The following is a 12309-nucleotide window of genomic DNA, read 5'->3' as shown; positions in this document are numbered from 1 at the left end:
AACACCTTATGCACCTCTATACAGAGATGCTGTATATACAGTATACTCATGTCTAAGCCAACCTCCTGTATTAGTCGGTTTTGGGTCCAAAATTATGGATTCTGATACGACCTGTGAATAAGTCAAGGGTCATTCCACAAGGAGGGGAAAGTGCCAGCATCAACTCAGGCCCCTTCTACCCAACTGTATAGGTAAAGATTTTTCCCTGACATTAAGTCTAGTCGTGTCCAATTCTGTGGGCTGGTGCTTATCTCAATTTCTAAGCCAAAGAGTGTCCATAGACACCTCCAAAGTCATGTGGCCGGCATGACTGCATGGAGCGCTGTTACCTTCCCGCCTGAGTTGTACCTATTGATCTACTCACATTTGCATGTTTTTGAACTGCTAGCTTGGCAGAAGCTGGGGCTAACACTGGGAACTCACCCAGCTCCTCCGGATTCGAACTGCTGACCTTTTGGTCAGTAAGTTTAGCAGCTCAGTGGTTTAATCTGCTGTGCCACCGGGGGCTCATTCACAGCTGTATAAAATCAACATTATCTGCTTTGAACTGGATGATATGGCAGTGTAGACTAAGATAGTCCAGTTCAAATCAGATAATGTGGATTTTTTTGCTCTGATAACCTGAATTATCTGGCAGTGTAGAAGGGGCCTCAGGGAGTCAGCTGCCTCTGGTCATTGCTACTGACATTTTTCTGACCAGGCATTTAAAAAGGCCAGAATCAGTAAGGTGGCAGAAAGAGCAGAGTCAATGTTTCTTTTCAGTTCATCCTGGGATGGACTAAGCTCTTGGCTTTCATTGAGAGGGGATGGTGATATGGTTAAGGCACAGGACTTACAGTGACACATGGATCTCAGCCAGGTTTTCTGGGTTGATTTTCTAACTAAAATTGTTAGACTTATATATGAGTATAGAGGACATTTCTATCAGCGAGATTTTAATCCCAAATCCTTAGGGATCCATATCATAATTACAGATAGCATAAATGTACTTGCAGGGTCAACATGAACTAGTTCTAGTAGTGTAAATGTCTTGTGATAGATTATATCTTTTTAAAAAAACTTTGGATCTTGGTTGCTTTAATTCATGCAGCTTCTTAAAAAAATAAAACACTCTTCAAAGTTAATAGAAGCTGAACCAACTACAGCAGAATTATGACTCACAGTTAAACTTTATCGATAAACAGTATTATTTAAACGTCACTCTAGAGTCTAGAAAAAAAAAGGCCAGCTGAGAAAAAATGATGGAGTTTTGCAAAGGAGGAGGTAGAAAAGGTTAAAGAAATAGGAAATAGCTTTCTGATGTACCTATATTGAAAACATTTTGACACAGTTTTATGTTAACTGCTGCTTCTTTCTGTGGTTGTTTCTGAAGTTTGGTAAAAATCCAGCTTCATGTTCTGTGCTTGAAGTCCCTTCATGTCTGAAGGCAGACATAGATCGATGGTTCTCAACCTGTGGGTCCCCAGGTGTTTTGGCCTACAACTACCAGAAATCCAAACAGCTGGTAAACTGGCTAGGATTTCTGGGAGTTGTAGGCCAAAACACCTGGGAACCCACAGGTTGAGAACCACTGACATAGACAGTGAGGAGGCAAGCACTTGTAGAGACATTGCTCCTATCTCCAGGAACTTCCAGGCCAAAGCCTTGTTGGACTCATGAAACAGAAATGCACCTCTCCATGCAGCCCATACTCCTATGTTACAGGAGAAAAATGCTATAGAAATTGTGAATGAGTTTAGTATGTTTAGCATGGAGAAGAGGTGGTAAACAACATGACAGGAAAGGATATAATATTGAAGACAGACCTAACTTTCTGTTGAGCAATGGATTCAAGCTCCAGGAGAAGATTCCACTTGAACATTAGAAGAACTCCCTGACAATGAATGGAGTGTGGTAAAGCCTTCTTCTCTGGAGGTTTTTAAACAGACGCTGGATGTCTGCCTGTTAGAAACATAGAATAATAGTTGGAAGAGACCACATGGGGCATCTAGTCCAATCCCCTGCTACGCAGGAAAAGCACAAGCAAAGCACCCCGACAGATGGCCATCCAGCCTCTGTTTAAAAGCCTCCAAGGAAGGAGATTCCACCACACTCCAAGGCAGAGGGTTCCACTGTTGAATAACTTTCACAGCCCCCTTTTACACAGCTGTATAAAATCCTGATTACCTGCTTTGAACTGGATTATCTGGCAGTATAGACTCAGATAATCCAGTTCAAAGCAGGCAATGTGGAATATTTGCCTTGATATTCTGGATTACATGCCCGTGCAGAAGAGCCCACAGTCAGGAGGTTCTTCCTAATGTTCAGGTGGAATCTCCTTTCCTTTTGGAAGTACCTTGATCGTGTGTTCCTGCATGGCAGGGGGTTGGACTGGATGGTCCTTGTGGTCTCTTCCAGTTCTAGGGTTCTATGATTTATACAGAACAAGACAGTTCCTCAGAAAGAACATGATCAACAGCAAACCAAAACCAGCTAGGCTTCAGGAGGCCAGAAGACATTTGTACTTTGCTGATAAAATACTGTAGTTCTTTTTGGGTAAGAATGTTCCAGCCAACATCCTTGGCAGTGTGTCACAGAAGTTCTTGACAACTTTGGCCCTGCTTGATATAACCTTGCTTCACTTCTGCTAATACGTTTTCAAGCCACCAGCCAGTGCTCCTGATGTCGTCTACTTTTCATGAGCCTTGAACTTGAAATGGACAGCTTTTTCTGGTGCTGGTTCTTTTATTCTAAGCTAGCAAATGGGGTCATCTTTATCCTCTGAAGTTATTTCAATATACAGGAACATTTTTTTTCTTGTGCTATGTGGGTAGTTACATTATTTCAATCCTTCCCAACATTCCTATCTCCTTTCTTCTCAGACAAAATATCCCAATAATCCCATCTAGTCCAATGTTTGAGCAGAAGGAGAAAGTGGAAGAAAACAAGAAGCTATGCATAAACCTGGTAAATCTGGGTGAAGAAACCTTTCTGATTAGTTTGACAGTAGTGCACAGGCTGGAAACCAGTCTAGACAACCTTTTTATACTCGTAAACCATGATTTATGAAACTTGGAACCAAATTTTTTATCCAAGTACTTTTCCCTTGCTCTTCCTATCTAGTCTAATTCTGGCTTGTTACCTACATTTGTTTTCTGACATTAAGAATGAATTCTCTGATTTCATGGAACTTAGATATAGAAGTCCCTAGTGATGTAATGGTTAAACCCTTGTGCCGGCAGGACTGCTGACTTGAGGGTTGGGTTGCTGACCTGAAGGTTGCTGGTTTGAATATGAGGAAAGCGCGGATTAGCTCCCTCTGTCAGCTCTAGCTCCCCATGTAGGGACATGAGAGAAGCCTCCCACAAGGATGGTAAAATATTGAAACATCTGGGCGTCTCCTGGGCAATGTCCTTGCAGACGGCCAATTCTCTCACACCAGAAGCAACTTGTAGTTTCTCAAGTTGTTCCTGACATGAAGAAAAAAATGAACTTAGATTTTTGCAGGGCAGGAATGAAGTGAATGAGCAAGAAGGATAATAGGAACAGGTTTTTCATTTTTCTTGCCTTCATAGTCTCTGGTTGGTATGTCGTTTTGCTAGTTTGGCAAATGATGCCAGCAAAACCACCATTGTGGCTCAGAGACATCCTGAATATAGAAGTAATTCAACCAGTGCTGTTCTTGGAAGAGTAATGAGTGTGTCCATTTCTACTTTCCTTTCCAAGATTACTTCTAGAATTTTCTTGGGGAAAAATGTTCAGAAGAGTTTTGTCTTTGCTTTTCTCAGAGGATGAAAGGGTGTGATCTGTTTGGTTTCACCCAAGGGGTTTCCATGGCTGAGCAGGGATTTGAACTTTGGTCTCCAGAGTCACAGTCCAATACACAAACAGTTATGCCATGCTGATTCTCACAGAAAATAGAGTACAGTACTTAAAAAAATTATCAGCTACTATATGCATTTCAGAATTAAATTGATAGTGTGGTGAAATAATTAAAATACTGAAGCTGGATGGGTACATTCAAGTTTAATATTGTTTCCCAATATCCTAGATTTTCTGTTTTTCCTCCACCACTGGCACCCGAGTGTTTCTTACTCTCTCCATTGGTGTAGAATGTACATGACCCCCTCCACTGCCTCTCCCATAACCTTTTCCTGTTCTTTTCTATGGCCTACAGCAAACAGAGGATTAATCAGCAACTAAACATACTAAAGAGGTTTGGGGAGAATTCACCATGATTTAGAGAAGTTGTAGGTACTGGGATGTATAGTTCACCTGCAATCTAAGAGCACTCTGAACTGCAACCAAGGATGGACCTGGAACTAACTTGGTACACAGAATCCCCATGACCAACAAAAAATACTGGTGCTCTTTAGAAGGATTTATAGGAGTTGTAGTTCACCTATATCCAGAGTGCACTATGAACCCAAACAATGATGGATTTGGACCAAACTTGACATGCATACCCAATATGCCAAATTTGAATACTGGTGGGTTTTGAGGGGAATTGGCCTAGAAATTTTGGAGTTGTAGATACTGGGATTTATAGTTCACCTGCAATCAATGAACACTCTGAACTCCACCAAAGATGGAATTGGACCAAACTTGGCACACATAGTCCCCATGACTAGCAAAAAATACCGGAGGTCTTTGGTGGAAATTCACCTTGATTTGGGGGAGTTGTAGTTCACCTACATCCAGAGAATACTGTGAAGCCAAACATGGATGGATCCGGACCAAACTTAGTACACATACCTGATATGATGAAATTTGATTATTGGAGGGGTTGGGTGAGGGGAATGACCTTCCTTTCTGGGAGTTGTAGTTCACCCACAACCAGGGAAATTGTGATTCCACCGATGATGGACCTGGACTAAACTTGGCACACAGGACCCCTATGACTAACTCAACCTAATGGAGGGGTTTGAGGGGACTGACTCATCATAGTGGGAGTTGTAGTTTACCCTACACCCAGAGAACATACTGAACCTCACCAATATTGCATCCAGAGCAAACTTGCCAACATAACAAACTTTAAGTACTGATGGAATTTCTCGGGGTTAACCTGGCATGATGTCAGTTGTAGTTAATCCACAACCTTATGTATTTTGTATGTTTCAAAATTGACTTTTTCAAATATCGCAGGCAATGCCAGGTACTCAAGCTAGCATATCTATAAAACACATAAAACAAGTAAGGAAGAACCATACATCAGGTAATTTCTTTTAGCATGTTCTTTCCAGAGGTGTATGTTACGGCTTCTCTTGACCTCCACTTTTCACATAACATAATAATATAGAATGAACAAATTAACATTCTCTTGGGACAGGCTGGTTAATCCTTGTACAATAAATATCTGAAACCACTGATATAAAATAGCTCTGCATGTTAATAAAGGACATGTTTCTGTCATGTCAGTGATGTGCTGTATGCATAACTTTAATAAATTACATTTACAATCAACTAATGATTTATGCAGATGTCTCTCACCATGTATCTGTTCCGATGCCGTATCTCAAACATTCTGTGCATTTTCTGTGAGATGTAGGGCCATAGTGCTAAGTAACTGAGCTTTATTTTAATTTAATTTTGCATTATTATTATTATTATTATATTTATTTTACATTGTATGCCGTTTAATTTTACATGCATTTACAAGACTACTTCATGTGTCTTTTTTCATAAAATATGGCTTATAAAAGTTTAAATAAAATAAACAGAGTCATATTTAGTGGTAACTGTTTTATAATAATGTGTAATAGAGAAAAAATAGAAGCATAACTCACATTTCGCTGACATTTGTAGAAATTAGGAGACATGGCTTCCTTTTCTATCTTGCGTTTTTGACGGCCCACCATCCTTGCTGGTGTGTTTGCCTTTTCTTCTCTACCGATTTGCTTTTGAAACTGGGTGAATATTAAGTTGCTTCAAGTGACTTGATAAAATTCAGCGATTTTCTTTCTTCCACTGAAAGAGGCGGACAAAGGTTGTGCCAAGTTGTTCTCTATGACGGGCCCAACAAAGTTTAAAGATCGTGTCGACATAATCCGCTGAAGATAATGCTATTTACAAAAGGATGACCCCAGTTTGTTGGCTGGTTTTCTCCTCTTGTCCATGTACATTTGTATGGAAAATATACTACGTGTCTTTTGGTATTGTAGATCAGGAAGAACCAGCATACTTATTTGAAATTAAGAAGTAACAAGTAAGGGATAATGAGGGCTCCCTTCTGCACCAGTAAGTGTTGGGCCATGATGAAAAGGCTATTGTTTAAGTTGCGCTGCAGCTATGGCAACAGTTTCAGTTTGAACATTTAACTGTGTCATGGGCTAAAAATCTGGCGTTGAGTGAATGACAAAACATTCTCCTGCATTTATAAGAGCTGAGTAATCAAAAATGCTAAGAATGGCTGCAAGGGGAACCTATGATGCTCTGTCAATATATGGTCAGAAAAAAGGAAGGCAAAATCTGGCACGGCAGCTTATTTATTTATTTATTTTTTATTATTACAACATTTATATCCCGCTCTTCTCACCCAACAGGGGACTCAGGGTGGCTTACAATAAAACACACATATAAAAACTGTACAGTACATTATAAATCAGATTAAAAATTATTAGCTTACATCAACATTCAGAAACACATTCTAAAATACAGATGGGCATGTTCAAGTTCAAAAGACTGGGTCTGTTGATTAAGTTCTGGTGTACATAATAATATTTAGCGCTGCTAGTTGTTATTCGAAAGCCTGGCCCCACAACCAAGTTTCAACCTTCCTACGGAAGGATGGGAGGGAGGGAGCCTGCCTGACCTCACTGGGGAGGGTGTTCCACAGGCGGGAAGCCACTACTGAAAAAACCCTTTCTCTCATCCCTGCCAGCCGCACCTGTGAGGTTGACGGGACCGCGAGCAGGGCCTCACCTGATGAACTTAAGCTTCGAGGTGGGTCGTAGCGGGAGACACGTTCGGACAGATAAGCTGGGCCGGAAATGTTTAGAGCTTTATAGGCTAAAGCCAGCACCTTGAATTGTGCTCAGTAGCTAATCGGCAGCCAGTGGAGCTGGCGTAACAGAGGAGTAGTATGCTCCCTGAACGCTGCTCCTGTTATTACCCTGGCAGCCTCCCTTTGGACTAATTGAAGTTTCCGAGCAGTTTCAAAGGCAGCCCCACGTAGAGTGCGTTGCAGTAGTCTAAATGGAATGTAACAAGAGCGTGGACCGTGGCCAAGTCCGGCTTCCCAAGGTACGGTCGCAGCTGGTGCACAAGTTTTAACTGTGTGAAGGCTCCCCTAGCCACTGCTGAGACCTGGGGCTCCAGGCTCAACGATGAGTCTAAGATCACCCCCAGACTGCGAACCTGTGCCTTCAGGGGGAGTGTGACCCCATCCAGCACAGGCTGTAACCCTATACCCTGTTCGGCCTTCCGATTGACCAGGAGGACCTCTGTCTTGTCTGGATTCAATTTGTTGGCCCTCATCCAGTCCGACACAGTGGCCAAGCACCGGTTCAGGACCTGAACGGCCTCCTTAGTGACAGGTGGAAAGGAGTGACAGAGCTGGACATCATCTGCATACAGATGACACCGGACCCCGAAACTCCTGATGATTTCTCCCAGCAGCTTCATGTAGATGTTAAACAACATGGGAGACAACACAGAGCCCTTCGGGACCCCACAAGTCAACGGCTGTGGGGCCGAGCAAGTGTCCCCCAATCACACCATCTGGGACCGACCCTCCAGGAATGAGTGGAGCCACTGCAGAACAGTACCTCCAAGTCCCATTCCCGCGAGGCATCCCATAAGGATACCATGATCGACGGTATCAAAGGCCGCTGAGAGGTCCAACAGAACTAGCAGGGATACACTCCCCCTGTCCAGTTCCCTGTGAAGATCATCGACTAAGATGACCAAGGCTGTCTCGGTACCATGCCCCAGACTAAAGCCAGACTGTGCCGGATCCAGAAAATCAATGTCAACCAAGAATGCCTGGAGCTGGGAAGCAACCACATGTTCCAAGACCTTGCCCAAATAGGGGAGATTGGAAATAGGCCGAAAGTTTCCAAATTGAGTGGGATCCAGTGATAGCTTTTTCAACAGCGGCTTAATCACAGCCATTTTTAGCCTCGCTGGAAACTTGCCCTTCCGAAGGGAGGCATTCACCACCACCTTCACCCACTCGGCCAATCCCCCTCTGGCTTCTCTCACCAGCCAGGATGGGCAGGGGTCCAGGATGCATGTGGTCGGTCTCGCCTCTCCAAGGATCTTGTCCACATCCTTGAGCTCAACCAATTGAAATGGATCCAACAAAATGGGACAAGCAGGTGCACTCAATACATCCTCAGAGACTGCCGTTAATATGATGTCAAAGTCGGAACGGATCAGAGCGACTTTGTCCGCAAAGAACCGAGCAAATGCTTCACAGCGGGCTGCCGAGTTATCAGGGCTCCCACCTTGATTGGTGGGAGTTAACAACCCTCTGATGACACAGAACAGCGCCGCCAGACAGTTCTGTGCGGACACAATGTTGGCCGCAAGGTGGACTCTCCTGGCAGCTTTGATTGCCGTGGCATATGCCCTAAAATAGGAGCCTAGCCGTGTTCAGTCTGACTTGTTATACTCTGATCGCCACACACCCTCTGGTTCCCTCTTCTTTCGCTTCATCGCTGCCAGCTCTTCAGTAAACCAAGGAGCTGGTTTAGCTCAGTTACTTGAGAGGGGACGCTCCGGAGCGATCGTGTCTATTGCCCTAGTCATCTCTCCATTCCAGAGAGAGACCAGAGCATCAACAGGATCACCTGCCGAGGAGGCGGGAAATTCCCCAAGAGACATCAGGAATCCTTCATAAGCCTCCTGGGGCGGACCATTTTAATAGGTCCACCACCCCTGCAGAGGTTGGGGGGGGGGTGCAGTAAGTCTAAACCTGATCAGGTGATGGTCGGTCCATGGCAACGGAGCAATGGTAAGCTCCTCCACACCGCCACCTTCCTCCCATCTCTGACAGAAGATCAAGTCCAGTGTGTGTCCTGCACTGTGGGTGGGGCCTGTTCCTAATTGGAACAGCCCCATGGTTGCCATGGCGGCCATGAAGTCCTGAGCCGCACCTGAGAGGTTGGTCTCGGCATGGACATTGAAGTCCCCCAGTACTATGAGCCGCCGGGACTCCAACGCCAGGCCTGAGACCACCTCAGCTAGCTCAGGCAGGGAGACTGTAGTGCAGCGGGGTGGTCAGTACACTAGCAGAATCCCTAATCTGTCCCGGTCTCCCACCCTCAGGTGGACACATTCAAACATGGATGACTGCGGGACGGGGCACCTGGTCAGGGGGATGGAATCCTTTTAACCACTGCAACCCCACCTCCCCTCCCTCCAGATCTCGGCTGGTGCTGCCTGGCGGGCAGAGCTGGGTGAGATGAACCCCTCCCAAATCGTCCAGCCAGGTCTCCGTAATACATACTAGGTCTACATGCTCATCCAAGATGAGATCTTGGATGAAAGATGTCTTCCCGTTCACTGACCTGGCATTAAACAGCACCACCTTTAATCTGGAGGGGCCGCCATCCTGGCTACCCAGATTAGCTATGTCAGGAGATCGTTTTGGAACTAGTTATGTCCTACCCAAAACCCTAGGCCGAATAGAGTGAATTGGTCTCCCTTTCCTGTATCTCCCCCTCCCCGACACCACCTCAATAGGGGCTCCCCACCCATCAGAACACCCCCCTCCCCTGTCATGCTGTCCTCTCTCTTCCACTTCCCCTGGTCCAGACGTTGTTATTTGGTTTATTATTTCCCTATTAAAAATTGGCATCCTTTCATATCCATTCCCTCCCCCCCCGCTCCGCAGTCCCCATAATCCTCCAGCCTCCCCCACCCCCCTCCAACAATACAAAGTGCAAGTGCAGTTGTAAAGTGCAGAGGGTGCATGAGCAGCATAGGTATTGGGTCAGATGACTAAAGGGCAAGGCAGGCAGAAGGGATTATGATAGTAAAATTAATTCAATATGGTACAATATAGATTTTATAAGGTGCCAGTTAGGACCACTTAGGATGACAAACTTAATAGGTAGAACAAGGGGACCAGGCTTCACAGTTATTATGGCAGCAATGTGTACACAGTAAAAGGGACTCAGCAGAATCCGTGGACAGACACTCAGTACTGGTGTAACCTTAAATTATTCTGATATTAAGTTAAAAGAGGGATATCTGGAGGCAGAACCTCCAAGCCACCACGGCTGGAAATCTGTTGTTAATGTTAGTATTAGCTTAGTATTATGGATTCTATATTTCAGACTAAACACAATTAATAGGAGATAATGTTCACTGAGGGCCCTTCCACACAGGTATGTAACCCAGAATATCAAGGCAGATAGTCCACAATATCAGCTTTGAACTGCGTTATCTGAGTCCACATTGCCATATAACCCAGGTCAACGCAGATAATGTGGGATTTTAAACAGCTGTGTAGAAGGGGCCTGGAAGGACCTAAATACCCTTTGTTGTTTATTTGTTCAGTCGCTTCCAATTCTTCGTGACTTCACGGACCAGCCATGCCAGAGCTCCCTGTCGACCGTCACCACCTTCAGCTCCTTCAAGGTCAAGCCAGTCACTTCAAGGATACCATCCATCCATCTTGCCCTTGGTCAGCCTCTCTTCCTTTTTTCTTCCTTTTTTCCATCATCATTCTCTTCTCCAAGCTATCCTGTCTCCTCAGTATGTGGCCAAAGTACTTCATCTTTGCCTCTAATATCCTTCCCTCCAGTGAGCAGCCGGGCATTATTTCCTGGAGGATGGACTGGTTGGATCTTCTTTCAGTCCAAGGCACTCTCAGGATTTTCCTCCAGCACCAAAGTTCAAAAGTGTCTTTCTTCCTTTGCTCAGCCTTCCTTATGGTCCAGCTCTCACATCCATAGGTACTACTGGGAATACCATTGCTTCAACTATGCGGACTTTCGTTGCCAGTGTGATGTCTCTACTCTTCACTATTTTATCGAGGTTGGCCATTGCTCTCTTCCCAAGAAATAAACGTCTTCTGATTTCCTGGCTGCAGTCTGCATTTGCTGTGATCTCCGTGCCTAAAAATATAAAGTCTGTCACTGCCTCCACATTTTCTCCCTCTATTTGCCAGTTTAGCACTCAATTTGGTTGCCATAATCATGTTTTTTTTCAACTGTGACCCAGCTTTTGTACTTTCTTCTTTCACCTTGGTGATAAGGCTTCTCAGCTCCTCCTCGTTTTTAGCCATCAAAGTGGTATCATCTGCATATATAAGGCTGTTAATGTTTTTTCCAGCAATTTTAACTCCAGCCTTAGATTCATTAAGCCTCGCACATCGCATGATGTGTTCTGCATACAAGTTGAATAAGTAGGATGAGAATATACAGCCCTGCCGTACTCCATAATCCATATTTGGATTGTGACCCACAATAACACAGCCCTAAATGTGTGTGTGTGTGTATTTCTTGGTGTCTTGGTTTTTATTTTTGGATTATTTGGAGCGCTGAGTCAGGCCCCTTCTACACTGCCATAAAATCGATTATCAAAGCAGATCATCCACATTAACTGCTTTAAACTGGATTATATGAGTCTATAGTGCCATATAATCCAGTTCAAATAAGATAATCTGGTTTTTACATGCAGTGTAGAAGGGGCCTTCATCTGTATCATAAGTCTGCTTTTGGTATGAAATAAGTAAATTTCAATGAAGTAAACCCTGACATGAAGTCTAGTCGTGTCCGACTCTGAGGGGGTTGGTGCTCATCTCCATTTCTAAACTGAAGAGCCAGCATTGTCCGTAGACACCTCCAAGGTCATGTGGCTGGCATGACTGCATGGAGTGCTGTTACCTTCCCGCCGGAGCAGTACCTACTGATCTACTCACATTTGCATGTTTTCGAACTGCTAGGTTGGTAGAAGCCGTGGTTAATAGCAGGAGCTCACCCTGCTCCCTGGATTCAAACCGCTGACCTTTACTTAAATTTCAATGTACATTTCTATTAATTTGTAACATGTTTCCTTCATGCTTCAAATATATTAAGTTAAACACTACATTACAGTGTCCTGATTTTTTAAGGGTGAGCAAAATGAGGAGGGCCCTTTAATACTTCTTTGGGTGCATCTACACTGTAGAATTAATGCAGTGTGACACCACTTTAACTGTCATAGCTGAAAACAAACGGTATAAATAAATACAAAATGGCAAAATCATAGTTTGCTTTTTTGGATGTTTTAAAAAGAATATTTTCCAGCCAGTGGATCATTGAACCCGTGGATACAAAAATATATTTTTTGTTTTAATACCAAAGTCAGGATTGGAATCTCAAATTAAAAACTGACCAC

The 12309-nt window shown here is 44.0% G+C and overlaps 1 protein-coding gene across 1 annotated transcript in view; it reads right to left on the bottom strand.

Annotated features, from left to right (window-relative positions):
• The window catches only part of pcyt1b (phosphate cytidylyltransferase 1B, choline), a 43487-nt gene extending 37240 nt beyond the window's left edge, over positions 1 to 6247 (bottom strand). The window contains exon 1 of the mRNA XM_008107335.3: positions 5766 to 6247. Coding sequence (XP_008105542.1) covers positions 5766 to 5837 — 72 coding nt within the window. The 5' untranslated portion in view covers positions 5838 to 6247. The remainder of the gene's footprint in view (positions 1 to 5765) is intronic.
• Positions 6248 to 12309: the final 6062 nt, after the last annotated feature.

This window comes from Anolis carolinensis, chromosome 3, assembly GCF_035594765.1.
Source record: "Anolis carolinensis isolate JA03-04 chromosome 3, rAnoCar3.1.pri, whole genome shotgun sequence".
NCBI lineage: Eukaryota > Metazoa > Chordata > Lepidosauria > Squamata > Dactyloidae > Anolis > Anolis carolinensis.
The sequence above is the reverse complement of the archived record's forward strand: the minus strand, read 5'-3'. Positions and strand labels throughout refer to the sequence as shown.